A 20,385-nucleotide genomic window follows, 5' to 3' on the forward strand; every position below is an offset into this window, starting at 1 on the left:
ACGAGCTGTGCTGCTGGTGGCCCACTATTGCTCACAGGCAGCTCCCACAACCAACCCACCCCTGACCCCACCTGTAGGGGCGGATGTTTAGAAGGGTAAACAGAGCTGCAGAAACACACAAGCCATTAATCGGTTGCAGGAAGAGCTTTGGAAGTTCAGAAGGTATCCACATCCACCAACAGTGCATTGCCCTGAGACCCAAGCAACCTGCTCACAGAGGAGAAGTCCACCTTCCAGGGAATTCCCCCATTGTGTGAGAAGCCAGAACAGTGCAGAGAAAATATAACTCTAGAGTGTGAGAGAGAATTAAAGGCTACAGTTAGAAAGAAAATAGAGCATTCTACCAACACCTACTAAAATGCAAAAGAAAGACGTCTTCCTACCAAAACTGTTGCAAAACCCACTCCTGTAGATGACTAGGAAGAGAAATAATAACTCACTAATTTCCATGAATAACCAAGGTAACAAGGCAACTCAGATAGAAAATGAAAAATATCCAGAAAATGAACTTAAAGATATGGCAATCTGTGACTTAAGTGACACAGAATTCAAGATTGCAGTTCTGAAAAAAACTCAATGAGATGCAAGAGACCACAGGCAGGCAGTTTAATGAACTCAGAAAATAAAAATCAGAGAACAAAATGAACATTTTACCAAAGAGATTGAAATTTTTAAAAATATCCCAATAGAATTTCTGGAGATTAAGAGCTCAATAAAAGAAATGAAGAATGAAATAGCCAGCTTAGCTAATAGAGCTGACCAGATGGAGGAAAGAATCAGTGACATTGAGGATAGAAATCTGGAATTGACACAGATAGAAGAAGAGAGATTTGAGAGTTAAAAGAAATAAAAGAACTCTACAAGAACTTTCTGACTCCATCAGAGAGAGCAATATGAAAATAATGGGCATACCAGAAAGAGAAGAAAGGGAGAAGGGAACAGAGAGTATATTCAAACAAATAGTCGACGAGAACTTCCCAAACTTGTGGAAAGAACTGGATCCTCAAATCAAAGAAGTGAGTAGAACACCTAATAACCTCAATCCCAACAGGCGTTCTCCAAGGCACGTTTTATTGAAACTGTCAAAACTTAATGACAAAGACAGAATCCTCAAGGCAGCCAGGGAAAAGAAGATGGTGGCCCATTAGGTTATCATCAGATTTTTCAGCAGAAACTCTACAAGCCAGAAGGGAGTGGATTCAAATATTGAAACTATTGAAAGAGAGAAATTATGAGCCAAGAATAATATATCCAGCAAAGATGTCTTTAGATATTAAGGAGGAAAAAAGACATTTCCAGGCATATAGAAGCTGAAGGAATTTTCTTTTTTTTTTTTTAATTAAATTTATTGAGGTGACAATTGTTAGTAAAATTACATAGATTTCAGGTGTACAATTCTGTATTACATCATCTATAAATCCCGTTGTGTGTTCATCACCCAGAGTCAGTTCTCATTCCATCACCATATATTCGATCCCCCTTACCCTCATCTCCCACCCCCCACCCCCCACCCCCCTTACCCTCTGGCAACCACCAAACCATTGTCTGTGTCTATGAGTTTCTGTTTCTCATTTGTTTGTCTTGTTCTTTTGTTGTTTTGGTTTATATACCACATATCAGTGAAATCACATGGTTCTCTGCTTTTTCTGTCTGACTTATTTCGCTCAGCATCACACTCTCAAGATCCATCCATGTTGTCACAAATGTTCCTATATCATCTTTTCTTACTGCCGAATAGTATTCCATTGTGTATATATACCACAACTTCTTCATCCATTCATCTATCGAGGGATATTTTGGTTGTTTCCATGTCTTGGCCACTGTAAACAAAGCTGCAATGAACATTGGAGCACACGTGTCTTTATGTATAAATGTTTTCAGATTTTTTGGGTAGATACCCAGGAGAGGGATTGCTGGGTCATATGGCAATTCTATTCGTAATTTTTTGAGGAACCTCCACACCGCCTTCCATAATGGCTGCACCAGTCTGCATTCCCACCAACAGTGTATGAGTGTTCCTTTTTCTCCACAGCCTCTCCAACATTTGTTACTATTTGTCTTGTTGATGATGGCCATTCTGACTGGGGTGAGGTGATATCTCATTGTGGTTTTGATTTGCATTTCTCTGATGATTAGTGATGTTGAGCATTTTTTCATATGTCTATTTGCCATTTGTATGTCCTCTTTGGAGAAATGTCTCTTCAAGTCCTCTGCCCATTTTTCAATTGGGTTGTTTGTTTTTTTGTTGTTGAGTTGCATGAGTTCCTTGTATATTCTGGATACTAGCCCCTTATCGGAGGCACTGTTTGCAAAAATCTTCTCCCATTCAGTTGGTGGCCTCTTTATTTTGTCAATGGTTTCTTTTGCTGTGCAGAAGCTTTTAAGTTTCATATAGTCCCATTCGTTTATTTTAGCTTTTACTTCCATTGCCTTTGGAGTCAAATTCATAAAATGCTCTTTGAACCCAAGGTCCATAAGTTTAGTACCTATGTTTTCTTCTATGCAGTTTATTGTGTCAGGTCTTATGCTTAAGTCTTTGATCCATTTTGAATTAATTTTGGTACATGGTGACAAATAGCAGTCCAGTTTCATTCTTTTGCACGTGGCTATCCAATTCTCCCAGCACCATTTATTGAAGAGGCTGTCTTTGCTCCATTGTATGTTTTTAGCTTCTTTGTCAAAAATTATCTGTCCATATTTATGTGGTTTTATTTCTGGGTTCTCAATTCTATTCCATTGGTCTATATGTCTGTTTTTCTGCCAATACCATGCTGTTTTGATTATTGTGGCCCTGTAGTACAAGCCAAAGTCAGGAAGTGTGATACCTCCATTATAGTTCTTTTTTCTTAAGATTGCTTTGGCTATTCGGGGTCTTTTGTGGTTCCAAACAAATCTGATGATTTTTTGTTCTATTTCTTTAAAATATGCCATTGGGATTTTGATGGGGATTGCATTGAATCTGTATATTGCTTTGGGTAATATGGCCATTTTAACTATGTTGATTCTTCCAATCCATGAGCATGGAATGTCTTTCCATTTCTTTGTGTCTTCTTCAATTTCTTTCAGAAAAGTCTTGTAGTTTTCAGCATATAGGTCTTTCACATCCTTGGTTAAGTTTATTCCTAAGTATTTTATTCTTTTTGATGCAATTGTAAAAGGAATTGTTTTTTGTATTTCTTTTTCTGAGATTTCATTGTTGGTATATAGGAAGGCAATGGACTTTTGTGCGTTGATTTTGTAGCCAGCAACTTTACTGTATTCGTTGATTGTTTCTAATAGCTTTTTGGTGGAGTCTTTAGGGTTTTCTATATATAGCATCATGTCATCTGCAAAGAGTGATAATTTAACTTCTTCATTCCCAATTTGGATGCCTTTTACTTCTTTCTCTTGCCTGATTGCTCTGGCAAGGACTTCCAACACGATGTTGAAAAGCAGAGGTGATAGGGGACATCCCTGTCGTGTTCCTGAACGTAGAGCAAAGGGCTTCAGTCTTTCTCCATTAATTATGAGATTAGCAGAGGGCTTGTCATATATGGTTTTTATTATGTTAAGGTATTTTCCTTCTATACCTATTTTATTAAGTGTTTTAATCATAAATGGATGTTGTATCTTGTCAAATGCTTTTTCTGCATCAATTGATATAATCATATGATTTTTGTCCTTTATTTTGTTTATATGATGTATCACATTGATGGATTTGCGTATGTTGAACCATCCTTGTGCCCCGGGGATGAACCCCACTTGGTCGTGATGAATAATCTTTTTAATGCATTGTTGTATTCGATTTGCTAGAATTTTATTTAGGATTTTTGCATCGGTATTCATCAGAGATATTGGTCTGTAGTTTTCTTTTTTTGTGCTGTCCTTACCAGGTTTTGGTATCAGGGTAATATTGGCCTCATAAAATGAGTTGGGGAGTACTGTTTCTTCTTCAATTTTTTGGAAGAGTTTGTGCAGAATTGGTATTAGATCCTCTTTGAAGGTTTGGTAGAATTCACTAGTGAAGCCATCTGGTCCCGGACTTTTGCTTTTGGGAAGGTTTTGGATGACTGATTCAATTTCGTTACTGGTGATCGGTCTGTTTAGATTTTCCAGTTCTTCATGGTTCAGCCTTGGAAGGCTATATGTTTCTAAGAACTTATCCATTTCTTCTAGGTTGTTGAATTTGGTGGCATATAGTCCTTCATAGTATTCTTGGATGATCCTTTGTATTTCTGTGGTGTCCGTGATAACTTCCCCTTTTACGTTTCTTATTTTGTTAATCAGTGTCTTCTCTCTTTTTATCTTAATAAGTCTAGCCAAGGGTTTGTCAATTTTGTTAATCTTTTCAAAGAACCAGCTCTTTGTCACATTAATTTTTTCTATTGTCTTTCTGTTCTCTATTTCATTTATTTCTGCTCTAATTTTTGTTATTTCCTTTCTTCTGCTGACCTTGGGTTTTACCTGTTCTTCTTTTTCTAGTTCTTTAAGGTGTAACATGAGGTTATTTATTTGGGAATTTTCTTGTTTCTTGAGATAGGCCTGTAATGAGATAAATTTCCCTCTTAAAACTGCTTTCGCTGCATCCCAAAAATTTTGGTAGGATGTATTTTCATTGTCATTTGTTTCTATGTATCTTTTGATCTCTCCTCTAATTTCTTCTTTGACCCAGTCCTTCTTTAAAAGTATGTTGTTTAGTCTCCATGTATTTGTTTTTTCCCGCTTTCTTTTTACAGTTGATATCCAATTTCAAAGCCTTGTGATCAGAGAATATGCATGGTATGATTTCAATCTTTTTAAATTTGTTGAGACCGATTTTATGTCCCAATATATGGTCTACCCTTGAGAATGTTCCATGTACACTAGAAAAGAATGTGTAGTCTGATGTTTTAGGATGAAGTGCTCTATAAATGTCAATTATGTCCATTTCATCTAATGTGTCATTTAGGGCTACTATTTCGTTATTTATTTTCTGTTTGGATGATCTATCCATAGCTGTCAATGATGTATTTAAGTCCCCTAGTATAATTGTGTTTTGGTCAATTTCTCCCTTTAGTTCTGTTAGTAGTTGCTTGGTGTATTTCGGTGCTCCCTGACTGGGGGCATAAATATTGATGACTGTTATGTCTTCTTGTTTTACAGTCCCCTTCACCATTATGAAATGTCCATCTTTGTCTCTTGTTATCTTTTTCACCTTGAAGTCTGTTTCATCTGATATCATTATGGCTTCACCTGATTTTCTCTGGGCACCATTTGCTTGGAGTGTCAATTTCCACCCTTTCACTTTGAGTCTATGCTTGTCCTTGTAGCTGAGATGTGTCTCTTGGAGACAGCATATGGTTCTGAAGGAATTTTCTAATACACGACTTGCACTACAAAAAATACTGAAGGAGGCTATTTGCCTAGCATGAATGGGAATAATTTGTGAGAACAAAAACAAAAAGGGGGAGAGTAAATAAAGGTCTGAACTGGCATAAGGGAATGGATAAAGTAAGCATGCTGAAGAAAATGCAATACTCTAAATATGAACATTTCTTTTAAATAAACTTGGTGGTGACCACTCAAAAGGAACCTAGAATTGAAATATATATCATAATAAAGGAAGAAACAGAGGGGAAAATCATAGAATACCACCACACTGAAATAATAAACAGCAACACAAAGCAAAGAAACAATTGAGACACCGCCTTACCAGAAAACAAAAGATAGAATGACAGGAAATTCTCATATATCAATAATCACCCTAAATGTAAATGGACTGAACTCACCAATAAAAAGGTACTGAGTAGCAGATTGGATCAAAAACTAAACCCAACCATATGCTGCCTCCAAAAGACACATCTCAGCTACAAGGACAAACATAAGCTCAAAGTGAAAGGGTGGAAATTGACATTCCAGGCTAATGGTATCCAGAGAAAGGCAGGTGTAGCCATAGTGATATTAGATGAAACACTCTTCAGGATAAAAATGGAAACAAGAGACAAAGACGTACATTTCCTAATGACTAAGGGACTATACAATTAGAAAACATAACAGTCATCAATATTTTTTCCACCAATCAGAGAGCACTGAAATATACCAAGCAACTACTAACAGAACTAAAGGGAGAAATTCGCCAAAACGTAATTATAGTAGGCGACCTAAATACATGATAGACACCTATGGATAGATCATGCAAACAGAAAATAAAGAAATGTCAGCCCTAAATTACACATTAGATGAGATGGACATAATTGACATTAATAGAGCACTTCATCCTATGACAGCCGACTATGCATTCTTTTCTAGTGTACCTGGAACATTCACAAGGATAGACCATATATTGGGACATAAATCTAGCCTCAGTAGATTTAAGAAGACCGAAATCATACCAAGCATATTCTCTGATCACAAGGCTTTGAAATTGAGTATCAATATCAAAACAAAAGCAGAAAAAACCACAAATATATGGGGAATAAGGAACATAATTTTAAAGAACGACTGGGTCAAAGTAGAAATAAGAGGAGAGATCAAAAGGTACATAGAAACACATGACAATGAAAATATACACCCTACCAAACTTTTTGCAATGAAAGCAGTTCTAAGAGGGAAACTTATATCATTATAGGTCTATCTCAAGAAACAAGAAATATCCCAGATAAATAACCTCATATTATACCTTAAAGAACTAGAAAAAAAAGAACAAATGAAACCCAAACTCAGCAGAAGGAAGAGAATGATAAACATTCTAGTAGAACTAAATGAAACAGAGAACAAAAAGACAATAGAAAACATTAATGCGACAAAAAGTGGGTTCTTTGAAAAGAGTAATGAAATTGACAAACCCTTGTCTACACTTATTAAGATAAAACGAGAAAAGACACAAATAAAGAAAATCATAAGTGAAAGAGGGGAAGTTATCACCGATGCCACAGAAATACAATGAATCTTCCAAGAATACTACCGTGTTTCCCTGAAAATACGACCTAGCTGGACAATCATGTCTTATGCGTCTTTTGGAGCAAAAATTAATGTAAGACTCCATATTACATTATATTACTTTATATTATTATATAAAACCCAGTCATAGTAAAATAAGACCAGGTCTTATATTACATTATGTAAGACCTGGTGTTATAGTAAAATACGACAGGGTCTTATATTAATTTTTGCTCCAAAAGATGCATTAGACCTGATTGTCCTGCTAGGTCTTATTTTTGGGGAAACATGGTATAAAGGACTATAGCCTCCAAATTCAATAACCTAGATGAAAGGAACAAGTTATTAGAAATATATATCCTTCCTAGACTGAATCCAGAAAAATTGGAAAATCTAAATAGACTGATCACCAGTAACGAAATTGAATCTGTCATCTGAAACCTTCCCAAAAACAAAAGTCCGGGACCATATGGCTTCACTAGTGAATTCTACCAAACATTCAAAGAGGATCTAATACCTCTCCTACTGAAACTCTTCCAAAAAATTAAAGAAGAGACAATATTCCCTCACTCATTTTATGAGGCAAACATTACCCTGATAACAAAACATGGTATGGATAACAGGCAAAAGAAGAATGTTATAGACCAATATATCTAATGAATATGAATGGAAAATTCCGAACAAAATTCTAGCAAATCGAATGCAATAATGCATTAAAAAGATTATACATCATGAACAAGTGGGATGCATCAACATACGCAAATCCATCAATAAAAAAAATCCATCACATAAACAAAATAAGGACAAAAATCATATGATTATATCAACAGATTCAGAAAAAGCATTTGACAAGATACAACATCCATTTATGATTAAAACACTAATGAAATAGGTATGGAAGGAAAATACCTTAACGTATTGAAGGACATAGATGACAAAACCTCAGCTAATATCATAATTAACAGTGAAAAACTGAAGCCCACTACTCAATGTTCAGGAATACGACAGGGCTGTCCTCTATCACAGCTGCTTTTCAACATAGTGTTGGAAGTCCTTGCCAGAGCAATCAGGCAAGTGAAAGAAATAAACTGTATCCATATTGGGAATGAAGAAGTTAAATTGTCACTTTTTGCAGATGACATAATGCTATACAGCGAAAACCCTAAAGAGTCCACCAAAAAGCTATTAGAAACAATAAACAAATATACTAAATTTGCTGGCTACGAAATCAATGCACAAAGTCCATGGCATTCCTTTTTACTAACAATGAAATCTCAGTGTAAGATATAAAAAATGAAATTTATTTTGCAATTGCTACAAAAATAATAAAATACTTAGGAATAAACTTAACCAAGGATGTGAAAGACCTATATGCTGAAACTATAAGACATTTAAAAAAAAAAAAATGAAGAAGACACACACAAAAATGGAAAGACATTCCAATTCCGTGCTCATAATTTGGGAGAATGAACATAGTTAAAATGGCCACATTACCCAAAGTAACATGCAGATTTAATGCAATCCCCACCAAAATCCCAATGGAATTAAAAAAAAAAAAAAGAACAAAAACTCATTTGATTCGTCACGAAAACCCCAAATAGCCAAAGCAATCCTAAGAGAAATAACACTGCTGGAGGTATCACACTCCCTGGCTTCAGCTTATACTACAGGGCCACAATAATTAAAACAATATGGTAGTTCGTTATGATTACCATATTGTTTTAATTATTGTGGCCCTGTAGTATAAGCTGAAGCCAGGGAGTGTGATACCTCCAGCAGTGTTATTTCTCTTAGGATTGCTTTGGCTATTTGGGGAGGGATCCTACTGATTGGGAAAATATATTTGCCAATGATATATCTGATAAGGGGTTAATATCACAAATTTATAAAAAACTCACTCAACTCAACTCCAAAAAAACAAACAACCCAATTAAAAAATGGGCAGAGGACATGAAGAGACATTTTTCTAAAAAGGACACACAGATGGCAAACAGACATATGAAGAAATGTTCAACCTCACTAACCATTAGAGAAATGCAAATAAAAACCACAATGAGATACCACCTCACCCCAGTCAGGATGGCTATCATCAATAAATCAACAAACAACAAGTGCTGGCGTGGATGCGGAGAAAAGGGAACGCTGGTGCACTGTTGGTGGGAATGCAGATTGGTGCAGCCACTATGGAAAACAGTTTGGAGATATCTCAAAAATCTGAAAATGGAACTACCTTATGATCCAGCAATCCCACTCCTAGGTATCTATCCGGAGAAATCCAAAACTCCAATTCAAAAATCTTTATGCACTCCTATGTTTATTGCAGCACTATATACAATAGCCAAGACCTGGAAACAACCGAAATGCCCATCAGTAGATGACTGGATTAAGAAACTGTGGTACATTTATACAATGGAGTATTACGCAGCCATAAAGAAGAAAGAAATCTTACCATTTGCAACAACATGGATGGACCTAGAGAACATTATGTTAAGTGAAATAAGTCAGAAAGAGAAAGACAAATACCACATGATCTCACTTATATGCGGAATCTAAAGAAAAGAATAAGTGAATGAACTAATCAGAAACAGTTTTGGAAACATGGAGGAAAAACAGAGGGTTGCTAGACGGGCGGGGGGGTGGGGATAAGGGGAAGGTGAGAGGTTTTGGGAACGTACAGAGGGATAGTGGATGGGGGGAGGGGGGTTCACACAGTGTGAGGGATATAAATGATAAATGTCTAAGTTTTGCTTTGTCTCGTGCACCTGAAACTAATTAAAAAAAAAAAAAAAAAAAAAAAAAAAAAAAAAACAATATGGTATTGGCAGAAAAACAGACACACAGACCAATAAATAGAATTGAGATCCCAGAAATAAATCTACATAAATATGGACAGATATTTTTTGACAAAGAACCCAAAAGCATACAATGAAGAAAAGACAGCCTCTTCGATAAATGGTGCTGGGAGAATAGGAAAGCCACGTACAAAAGAATGAAACTGGACTGCTACTTGTCACCATTTACCAAAATTAATTCAAAGTGGATCAAAGACCTAAACATAAGACCTGAAACAATAAAATGCATAGAAGAAAAAATAGGTACTAAATTTATGAACCTTGGGTTCAAAGAGCATTTTATGAATTTGACTCCAAAGGCAAGGGAAGTAAAAGCTAAAATAAATGCATAGGACTATATCAAACTAAAAAGCTTCTGCAAAGCAAGAGACACCATCCACAAAATAAAGAAACAACCAGACCCTTCCACATGGTCACGCTGAGCTAGTGCCCAGGCCTGGAATCTGGCTGCAGCCTCAGCTGCACCCGCCGCCTCCCTCCGCTTCCCTACCATGGACCCCAGCAAAGTGAGCGAGCTTCGGACCTTCGTGAAAATGTGTAAGCAGGATCCGAGCGTTCTGCACACCGAAGAAACGCGCTTCCTGAGGGAGTAGGTGGAGAGCATGGGCGGTAAAATACCACCTGCTATTCATAAAACTAAATCAGAAGAAAATATCAAGGAAGAAAAAGCAGATAGAAGAAGGCGGAGGAAAACATAAAGACAGATGAACCATCAAGTGATGAAAGTGATCTAGAAATTGACAATGAAGGTGTGATTGAACCAGACACTGATGCACCTCAAGAAATGGGAGATGAAAATGTAGAGATAACCGAGGAGATGATGGATCAGGCAAATGATAAAAAAGGGGCTGCCATTGATGCTCTAAATGATGGTGACCTAAAGAAAGCCATTGACTTGTTCACAGATGCCATCAAGTTGAATCCTCGCATGGCCATTCTGTATGCCAAGAGAGCCAGTGTCTTCATCAAATTACAGAAGCCAAATGCTGCCATACGAGACTCTGACAGAGCTATTGAAATAAACCCTGATAGCTCAGCCATACAAGTGGCAAGGGAAAGCACATAGACTTCTGGGCCATTGTGAGAATCAGACCACGATCTTGCCCTTGCATGTAAATTGGATTATGATGAAGATGCTAGTGCAATGCTGAAAGAAGTTCAACCAAGGTCTCAGAAAATTGAGGAACATCGGAGAAAGTCTGAGCAGAAACATGATGAGCGAGAGATCAAAGAAAGAATGGAAAGGGTTAAGAAGGCTCGGGAAGAACATGAGAGAGCCCAGAGGGAGGAAGAAGCCAGACGACAATCAGGAGCTCAGTATGGCTCTTTTCCAGGTGGCTTTCCTGGGGGAATGCCTGGTAATTTTCCTGGAGGAATGCCTGGAATGAGAGGGGACATGCCTGGAATGGCAGGAATGCCGGGCTCAGTGAAATTCTTAGTGATCCAGAGGTTCTTGCAGCCATGCAGGATCCAGAAGTTATGGTGGTCTTCCAGGATGTGGCCCAGAACCCGGCAAATATGTCAAAATATCAGAGCAACCCAAAGGTTATGAATCTCATCAGTAAATTGTCAGCCAAATTTGGAGGTCAAGCGTAATGCCCTTCTGACAAATAAAGCCCTTGCTGAAGGAAAAGCAATGTAGATCACCCAGTGGATGTCGCAATAATACAAACCAGTGTACCTCTGACCTTCTCATGAAGAAAGCTGGGGTGCTTTGAAGAGAAGCCCTACCCCTCTGCCCCAAATGCAGCTGTAACATTTTACAGTGCTTTGCCATAGGGTATTTGGTCAGATAATGTTTTCCTACTAGAAATTACAAACTTTAAACACGTTTAAACCTTTAAAATATTTAAAAACAAATTAAAAGGGTATGTAAAACCCTAAATTTTTCTTTAATCATTTCGGTGTTTTCCTTTGAATTAATTGGGCAAAGAATATACTTTAGTATGGAAGATTTATTGCTTAGTTTGCGTGAAATATAGGTTTATTAGTGGGAGGTAAATATAATATTTAAATAGATAAAATTTTAGTTGGATATATGGTTACTGAGGCATTTTAATTTGTCTTTTTAAATGCTTTAAAAAATGATTTGATTTCAATAAAACTACTGGGACCACCAGTATTGCAGTAGGACCTGGGTAGGGACTGGAAGAGTTGTCGAGTTGTTGGCATTATGAAAGATTCATTGGCAGGGTGGCAGCAATCTTACTACATTTTATATAACATGTACCCTTTGCAGATGCATTTAAATCTTACACTGTGGTGAAGGGATGGTTTTTACAATGCAGTAGATTTGGATTACGTCACTCTCTGTTCTTGTCTGATACATAAAATAAATGTTTCATATTATTAAAAAAAAGAAACAACCAACCAAATGGGAGAAGATTTTTGTAAACAATGCCTCTGATAAGGGGCTAATATCCAAAATACATGAGGAATTCATACAACTAAGCAAAAAAAAAAATCCAATTAAAAAAATGGGCAGGTGACCTGAGTAGACATTTCTCCAAAGAGGTCATACAGATGAAAAGATTCTCTACATCATTAATCATCAGAGAAATGCAAATAAAAACCACAATGAGATATCACCTCAAGCTAGTTAGAGTGGCTATCATCAGCAAGTCAAATAATAACAAGTTTTGGAGAGACCATAGAGAAAAAGGAACTCTCATACACTGTTGGTGTGAATTCAGATTTGTGCAGCTGCTATGGAAGCCAGTGTGGATGTTCCTGAAAGAATTGAGAATAGAAGTACCATGTGACCCAGCAATCTCTCTCCTGGGTATCTACCAAAAAAACCTAAAAACATTTATCCATATAGACATATGTGCTTCAGTGTTCATTGCAGCTTTATTTACAGTGGGCCAGACATGGAAACAACCAAAGTGTCCTTCAATAGATGAATGGATAAAGGAGTACACAATGGAATACTATTCTGCCATAAGAAAAGTTGAAATAGTACCATTTGCGACAACATGGATGGATCTTGAGATTATAATGCTAAGCAAAATGAGTCAGATAGAAAAAGTTGAGAACCATATGATTTCACTGATATTTGGCATATAAAAGTGAAAACAATAGAAGAACAAGACAAACAAATGAAGAGACAAAAATTCATAGGCACAGAGAACAGTTTAGTGGTTACCAAACGGTAATGGGGTAAGGAGCTGGTAGATGAGTGTAAAGGGGATCCAATATATGGTGATGGAAAGAGAACTGACTCTGGGTAGTGAACACACAATGTGATATATAGACGATGTATTATGCAATTGTACTCCTTCCTAAAATCTATGTAACTTTACTAACAATTGTCACCCCAATACACTTTAATTAAAAAAACAAACAAACAAAAAAGTACTGCAATCTTGAATTCTCTGTCATTTAAGTTACATATTTCTATGTCTTTAAGTTAATTTTCTGGAGACTTTCATTTTCTTTCTGTGCTGCCTTGTTACCTTGATTATTCATAGCAATTAATGAATTATCATTTCTCTTCCTAGGCATCTACAGGATTGGGTCCTACAACAGGTTTATAGGAAGACATCTTTCATTTGCTGTCCAGTAGGTGTTAGTGGAATGTTTTATTTTCTCTCCTGCTGCAGCCTTTTATTCTCCCTCCCTCTGTATCATTATATTTTCTCTGCACTGTTCCAGCTTCTCACGTGATGGTGGGGTTCCCTGGAAAGTGGGCTTCTCCTCTGTGAGCAGGTCACCTGGGTCTCAGGGCACCGCCGTGGGGGGATGTGGAGAGCTTCTGAATTCCCAAAGCTATTCCTGCAGCCAGATTCACAGCCTTTATTTTTCAGTGGCTCTGGTTACCCCTGCAGGGATCTGCCCACATAGTTGGGAGCAGAGGCAGGTGGGTTTTGGAGGTGGTAATGGTGATTACCACCACCCATTTGTTTTTCCTCAACAGTTCCTTTCCTTTCACCAGACTCTGTGAGTCTGTGGCTGCAGGGCTGAAGTTCTCAATATTCTGTCCTTTTGATCTGACATTATGACAATCCTTCTTCTCCCGGTAGCACTGTGTTGCTGGGTTGGGGTAAGCTCTGGAAGGGTAGGGTAGGGAGGGGTCGGCCAGGCTCCCTGTCTATGTCTTCCATCCTATACTTTGCAATGAGGGCTTCAACCACCACTCTCACCCTTTTTCCCTCAGTCTTTGCTCCAAGGTCTCTGCTGTGAGCGTTGGGTTCAGCCTTGTTATATGCTGATCCTCTGGCAGAACTGTGGGTCATAGGGGAGCACTAGCAGTACAAATTCTTCCCTGTCCCATGACTGCGGTAAGCTCCGGACTGCAGGGAGCTCTGAGCTCCAGTCTGAGTCCTATGGCCTGTAGCCCGTGGCCCTCATCTCTGCATTTCCTTTCTCCCTCCTCCCCTGCTCATCCAATTTGCCCACCTTTAGATGATTCCAATTGCATATCTCTTAGGTTTGCTTGTGTGCCACACAGGGAGTCCTTTGTGGAATTATAGCTGTTCAATTTGCTGTAAATTCCAGGGGAGATTTCAAGAGACACTCCTCATGCTGCCAGATCTGTGACATAATTCCTATATGTATTTTTCAGTTGAAGAAAGTGAAGCTCAGGTTAAATAGTTTGCCAGGCACCCAGCTAATGGCAAAGATAGTATTTAAACCTAACTCCAACTCCAAAACCCATGCTCTTTCCACTTCATGCTGCATTTTTTTATCATAGACTAAGAAACAGTACCCAGAGAATTAATGTGATGGAAACCATGGTCATAGATATTTTAAGAGACAGCAGTACAATTGTTTCCGTTATCACTCACTGCCTCTCACTGCGAACCTCAAGGTGCATCACTTATTCCATTATTTTCCTCATGTTCAAGCACAAGAGCTGTTTCCTAGTTCACCAGCTGCTGATGAAACTGACTTTGCCCTTGTTCTTAAAGAAAATAGGCACTGAACATTTAAATGCTGCTGAGCTTGTGTTCACTCAAAGTAAAAACAAAAAAAAAACAAACAAAAAAACTAGAAAATCAGCAATAAGACATGAGGAAAGCTGAGCATCATTCCACTTCTGTCAAATAAGGCTACTGACAGTAACTAGAAACTTAAAGAGTCTGTCAATATTAGGTTTGATATTTTCAACTACCCCAATTGTTCAGAGTGAACAATTCAGCTGGAGGCTGAATCACTTTTAGAGAGAGTAATCAATGTAATAAGCTGAGGTTATATTCATGTATAAAGTGATTTGTTGGGAGGTGTCAGGATAAGGAGATATGAAATTTCATTCAACCCTCTTCCCCCTGAGTGGGGGATGAAGAAATAGACAGTTGATGTAGATGGAGGGAGCATAATGTTTAAGTATGTGGGTGTGGAATTAGTCTCACTAGATTGACAATCTGCTTAGCAGTTGTGCAACCATTGCTAAACCCCAATTCTTCGTGTGTAAAATGTAAAGCACAGTGTCTCATATACAGTAGGTTCTCAATAAATGTTAGCTACTTTTCTCTTGTTGCTAATTTACTTCCATTAACTTCACACGTCCTCTTACATTTCTTTGAAAGGTATGATATGCTCCTTAAAATGCATTTTTGTAAATACTAAATGTTCAGCATTTTACAGTCATTTCATTATGCTAACCTCAAAATCTGTCATGTGCCACAAAACTATTTGAAATGAATATTAAACATTTTAAAGCTGCATTAATGAAGGGAAAGATACAGGAAAGTGACAGGTCTTTTTAAATAAACTATAAAGTCTTGTCTTGTTTTAATAGGTCTTTTAAAAATGTCATGGGGCTGACCCATCGGTCACTTTTTATATAGCCTCCATGTGAAATGTGGGTTTAAATGCCTATAGTTTCACTGATAAGAAAAGGGAAATGTAAAAATTCTTATAGAACTTCTTCCCTATGAGTTATACTGCACCTTTTCCCAGTGAAACAATTTAGGCATCAATGCCATAGAAGGGAGGAAAGTGGTAGAAATTCCACCAATACTCTTCTCAAAACTATTGTCTTAGGGGGAAATGTTGAATGCAACCTTGTACATTCAACACTGATTCCAAGGAAGCTCCTTCTTCCATCTATGCTGAGGATTCTGGATACTATTATACCATTTCTACGTGGATATTTACCAAAATTATCAATGCCCATAAGTATAGCATACTATTAACTGTATAATTACCAATGTCAATAGCCATATAGACAAAGAGGCCACAAAAATGACCGTTTTGCATTTGGGTTTATTTTTAGTTATGTCAACAGCCAATCTCAGCTAAGTCATACAGATCAAGCACATGATTGAGTCAGCTCTTATGGTGGCCCAAATAACCAGATTATGAGATGCAGGTTTGATTTTAGATCATACAGACACAGCCATAATCCATTAGCCTCAGTAGAATGGCACAATTGTAATTTCCATAAATTACTGTATTTTTCTCCACATTTCAAACAGACACTGCATAAACCATTATTAGTATTTACAGCAGCAGAATACACCCTTTTCCATATCAAACACTGATTCTGGAAATACTCCAAAATCAATTTTCTCCTTGGTCTCAGTAAAATCCCACCATTTCAAATAAGAATGACATTAACAGTTCCATTCTAAATGAACAACAGATAATAAACAAAAATTATACAAACGTGTTTGGTTTTTCTGCAATTATATTTCTCAGTGTTTCTAGGAAAATTGTACCTTCTATAATTTACACACCATTCTGGATTTTCTTATACAATTATGAATATTTTGTACTACAAAAATGTGGACATTTCTTTCTTATTGTATAAGTATAGATTATTTATTCCTTATTTTTCCTCTCTGTGTCTCAATTTCTTTATCAGTATAATACCTCCGTTTTCTTATCTGTAAAATAGTACCTAACCATAGGGATTAAAAGAGTTGACACATAGAACGCAATTAGGACTCTGGCACATAGAAAGTGCTCTATAAGTTTTAGCTATTATTGCTATCATTTGTATTGCCCTATTACTATGAATACTACTTTGGAGGATTATTTTTTATACATTAAATTACTTCCAGAGTCAGATTAGTCAAGAATAAATTAAATGTATATGGCAACAATGAAGGAAGACTACGAAAGCTCCAAATTCATTATTGAAGTATTCTGTAAACTTTTAGCATTTGGAAGTGTGACATTCTTTCTGACTCACCCAGATGTTTTTACCTCATTTCTGATTAAAAGGCAAATGTTCACCATTGAGATTCTTTAAGAGGACAACTATTAGAAAAATCTGTTGCAAAGCAGATTTTCACATCTGAAAAGCTATAAGTGATTATGTTCAGAAATAAATAAGGGTTGTTTTAAGCATCCAGGGATCGATAGGAATTACAGACTTTTTTAAAAAATCAGGTAGTTTTGTTATACTGTGTTTCCCCAAAAGTAAGACCAGGTCTTATATTAAGTTGTGCTCCAAAAGATGCATTAGGGCTTATGTTCAGAGGATGTCATCCTGAAAAATCATGCTAGGGCTTATTTTCCGGTTAGGTCTTATTTTCGGGGAAATCCGGTAGTTAATCAATAAAGAACACTATCAAAACACCTGCCAGAATTATTTGATCACAGTGCAAAATCTTAAACAACTGAATTTTCCAGAGGCTAATAAAAGGTTATCTTGGGGCACAGGAATTTAGATTTGCTTCAAAGTGGTAAAATATAAGTACAAAGGAGAGCTTGATTTGCCATCTTACAACCCAGAACTACCCTCTTCCCACATAGCCTGGAGATGTGCCAGGCTCCTATACCTATTCTTGACTTCATTACAGAGTAAGTTCTTTTCCTGTGAGCTTTTCTGGGCATGAGAGAACATAGCCTAACCAGGATGGAGCTCTGCCACAGAGCAGAACTAGCTTAGGGATAATGTGACAATGTTTTATAAAACGTAGGATTTATAAAACCTAGATTTTCATTTCTGCAGACAAAGCCAGTCTTCAGCAACATTGTGAAGGAGATGAAGTTTCCTCAGTGCAAGCCATTACACATCAGTGAATATTCAATGCCCTCACACTGCCCCCTAACTTCCCATAGACCTTTTCCCTGAGTAGTACTCATGATGTAGCACCATGACTTTCAATCCTGGCTGCACCAAGCTCTATAATGTTGTTGTTTAGGCTCAACCACCAGAGATTCTGATTTAAATGATGTGGGGTGGAGCCTAGGTATGGTTTTTTGTTGTTTTGATTTATTTTCTCTCCAGCTCCCCAGATGATATTGATGTGCAGGTAGAGTTGAGAATCACTAATGTAGAAGAATAATATTTCTCAATTGTGTTTGCAGACCACTGCAATCACCAGTGATGCTTAAAGGGTGGGGGCATGGGTGAAAAAGGTGAAGGGTATTAAGAAGCACAAACTTCCAGTTATAAAAATAGTCACAGGGGTGTGAAGTATAGCATAGGGAATATAGTCAGTAATATTATAATAACTATGTATGATGATACCAGATAGTTACTAGACTTATCATGGTATCATTTTGCAAGGTATATAAATGCCTAATCACTATCATGTCCACCTGAAACTAATAAAATATCGTGTCAATTATAATTTAAAAATAAATTTTAAAAAGTAATGCAGGTTCTTTTCCTTTTTTAAAAAGGAATGCAGATATTCTGAATCCACATTTTATCAAACACCCCAGATAATGCCAATTCATAGTTACATTTAAGAACAAAATTTTCCCTTATTAAAACTTACCTATCTTCTGTCCCATTCACTACTAATTGGATAGACTAATCCAGAATAATGTGATCATGGGTGCTGTTGAAGTCAAGTGTTACATTTTGATCACGCTTCCTGAAGAAAATGCAGAGGGTAATCCCAATAGTAAGAATTTCTATGATAGGCCGGTAAGAGTGATTTTGTTTATTTGGTTACTGGTGTGGGGTGAGGGGAAGACAAACCTTTTAGTGCCTCTCAAATCCTATTATACAGGTAGTTGCCTACTTCAGTTGAGGCCTGTCCGTGTGCTAAGTCTTAGTAAAAGGGAAGAGTTTGGATCCCTGGAGCTAAGCTCCTGAGCCCCACTAGCCATTTATATAAAGGTAACAATAAATATTATCTTATGGCTCCTTGACCCATGGGTGACCAACTCCACAAAATGGCAATGTCTTTATTAAATTTATTAAACTCAAAGTGATGAATACTCACCAGCACCTACCCATTTATCTTCAAATATGTAAATATTTGTTATGACTGTTTCTCCCATGACATCACCTTACATCAGTGGTCCTCAACCTTGGCTGCACACTGTAATTACCTGGCAAGCTTTAAAAACATACGTATGTCTAGCTTCAACCTTCCAGGTTCTGAGTCAACTGGTCTTGGATAGGCCTGACGGTGAGTTTTTTAAAAAAGATTTCAGATGATTCTACTCTGCAGGCAAAGCTGAGAACCACTTGCCTTAAAGGAAATGGAGCAGTCTTCCACAGGTGTGCCCAGCAAAGCTCACGGGAAAAGAATCTGATAAGTAAAATTACTATGTGAGCTGGAACTGGCACAAAGAAGATATTTTTTCCTGTGATTAAAAAAAAAAATCCTGCTTTGAAACCTGCATAAGCCTGAAGAGCATTATGCATGAATCACCATCATTTGTCATCATGACATGGGGTGTTGTTGATGTGTTACTTTTGTTTGATGTGTTAATTCCTTGACATCATTTACTTCCCTCCTTCATAAACTACACTGAAAGCACTTTTCTTTCCAGAAATAAAGATAAATATTTCTTAAACTGAAATCTGGCCCCTCTGGGTCTGGATTGGTCTTTGTTTTGTTTTGTAGGTCACTCTCCGGGCGCATTGTTGGAGGGGTTTGGTGGTTCTTCACCCTGATCATAATTTCTTCCTATACTGCCAATCTCGCTGCTTTTCTGACTGTGGAGAGGATGGTTTCTCCCATAGAGAGTGCTGAAGACTTAGCTAAGCAGACTGAAATTGCATATGGGACCCTGGACTCAGGATCAACAAAAGAATTTTTCAGAGTAAGTTCTTTGCATTTATTTGGGCCTGCTGATTTTTATTTTATCATCTTCTAACAAAGGCAAATTCACAGTGCTTTCAAGGGAGGGTTGGGAAAGGGTGGGAATGTTATCAAGCTAGAGCATCTTAAAAACAGCACTCTTTGGTTGGTGACCTAATTCATTATCCTTTAGAACTAAGACTCCTGTGCAACATAATAAATAGCATGTCAAGAGCTCTAAGCTTGAACTCTCAGGTTTGAATCCCAACCCTACCACAAAGTGATTGTCCTTGAGCAAGTCATTTAGCTTCTGTCAGCCTCTGTCCCCTTACTTGAATAACGAGGCAATTGAACTAAATGATATCTATTCTCCCTTCTTGCTTGTACAAAAGCGGTGATTTTATGTCACAGAAGTTCACAGAAGTTAGGTAATTGACTCTGTCTGAGACTCTGAGGAGTGATGGACTATAAAATTACATATTCAATTTTAGACATTGGCTTTCTATTGAAATTTATTACAGTTGTTTCAAATATTCGTGTACATGCTGATAACTCAATTTTCAGGAAAGCTGATAACTGTTTTAATTTCATGAGTACACTTATTCCCCCTCCAACTCGCCCCTCTATAGGCCAAATATTAGTGGGGAAACAGCAAGTTGCTGACTAGCAAAAGTTAGTAACACTACATAAACACTGTC

General features: G+C 37.3%; 1 protein-coding gene and 1 pseudogene across 11 annotated transcripts in view; both read left to right on the forward strand.

The window, feature by feature from the left end:
• GRIA3 (glutamate ionotropic receptor AMPA type subunit 3) overlaps positions 1 to 20,385 on the forward strand; it is a 568,173-nt gene that overhangs the window by 444,458 nt on the left and 103,330 nt on the right. For all 11 annotated transcript variants that reach the window (XR_012493554.2, XM_088795040.1, XM_088795041.1 and 8 more), the window contains one exon: positions 19,511 to 19,709. Coding sequence is in view for 10 of the 11 variants with exons in the window: in XM_088795040.1 (XP_088651166.1) it covers positions 19,511 to 19,709 (199 nt within the window). In the remaining variant the exon portion in view is untranslated. The remainder of the gene's footprint in view (positions 1 to 19,510; positions 19,710 to 20,385) is intronic.
• LOC109438883 (hsc70-interacting protein pseudogene) lies at positions 10,226 to 12,053 on the forward strand (annotated as a pseudogene).

This window comes from Rhinolophus sinicus, chromosome 18, assembly GCF_057876585.1.
Source record: "Rhinolophus sinicus isolate RSI-liver-muscle chromosome 18, RSI-T2T, whole genome shotgun sequence".
Taxonomy (NCBI): domain Eukaryota; kingdom Metazoa; phylum Chordata; class Mammalia; order Chiroptera; family Rhinolophidae; genus Rhinolophus; species Rhinolophus sinicus.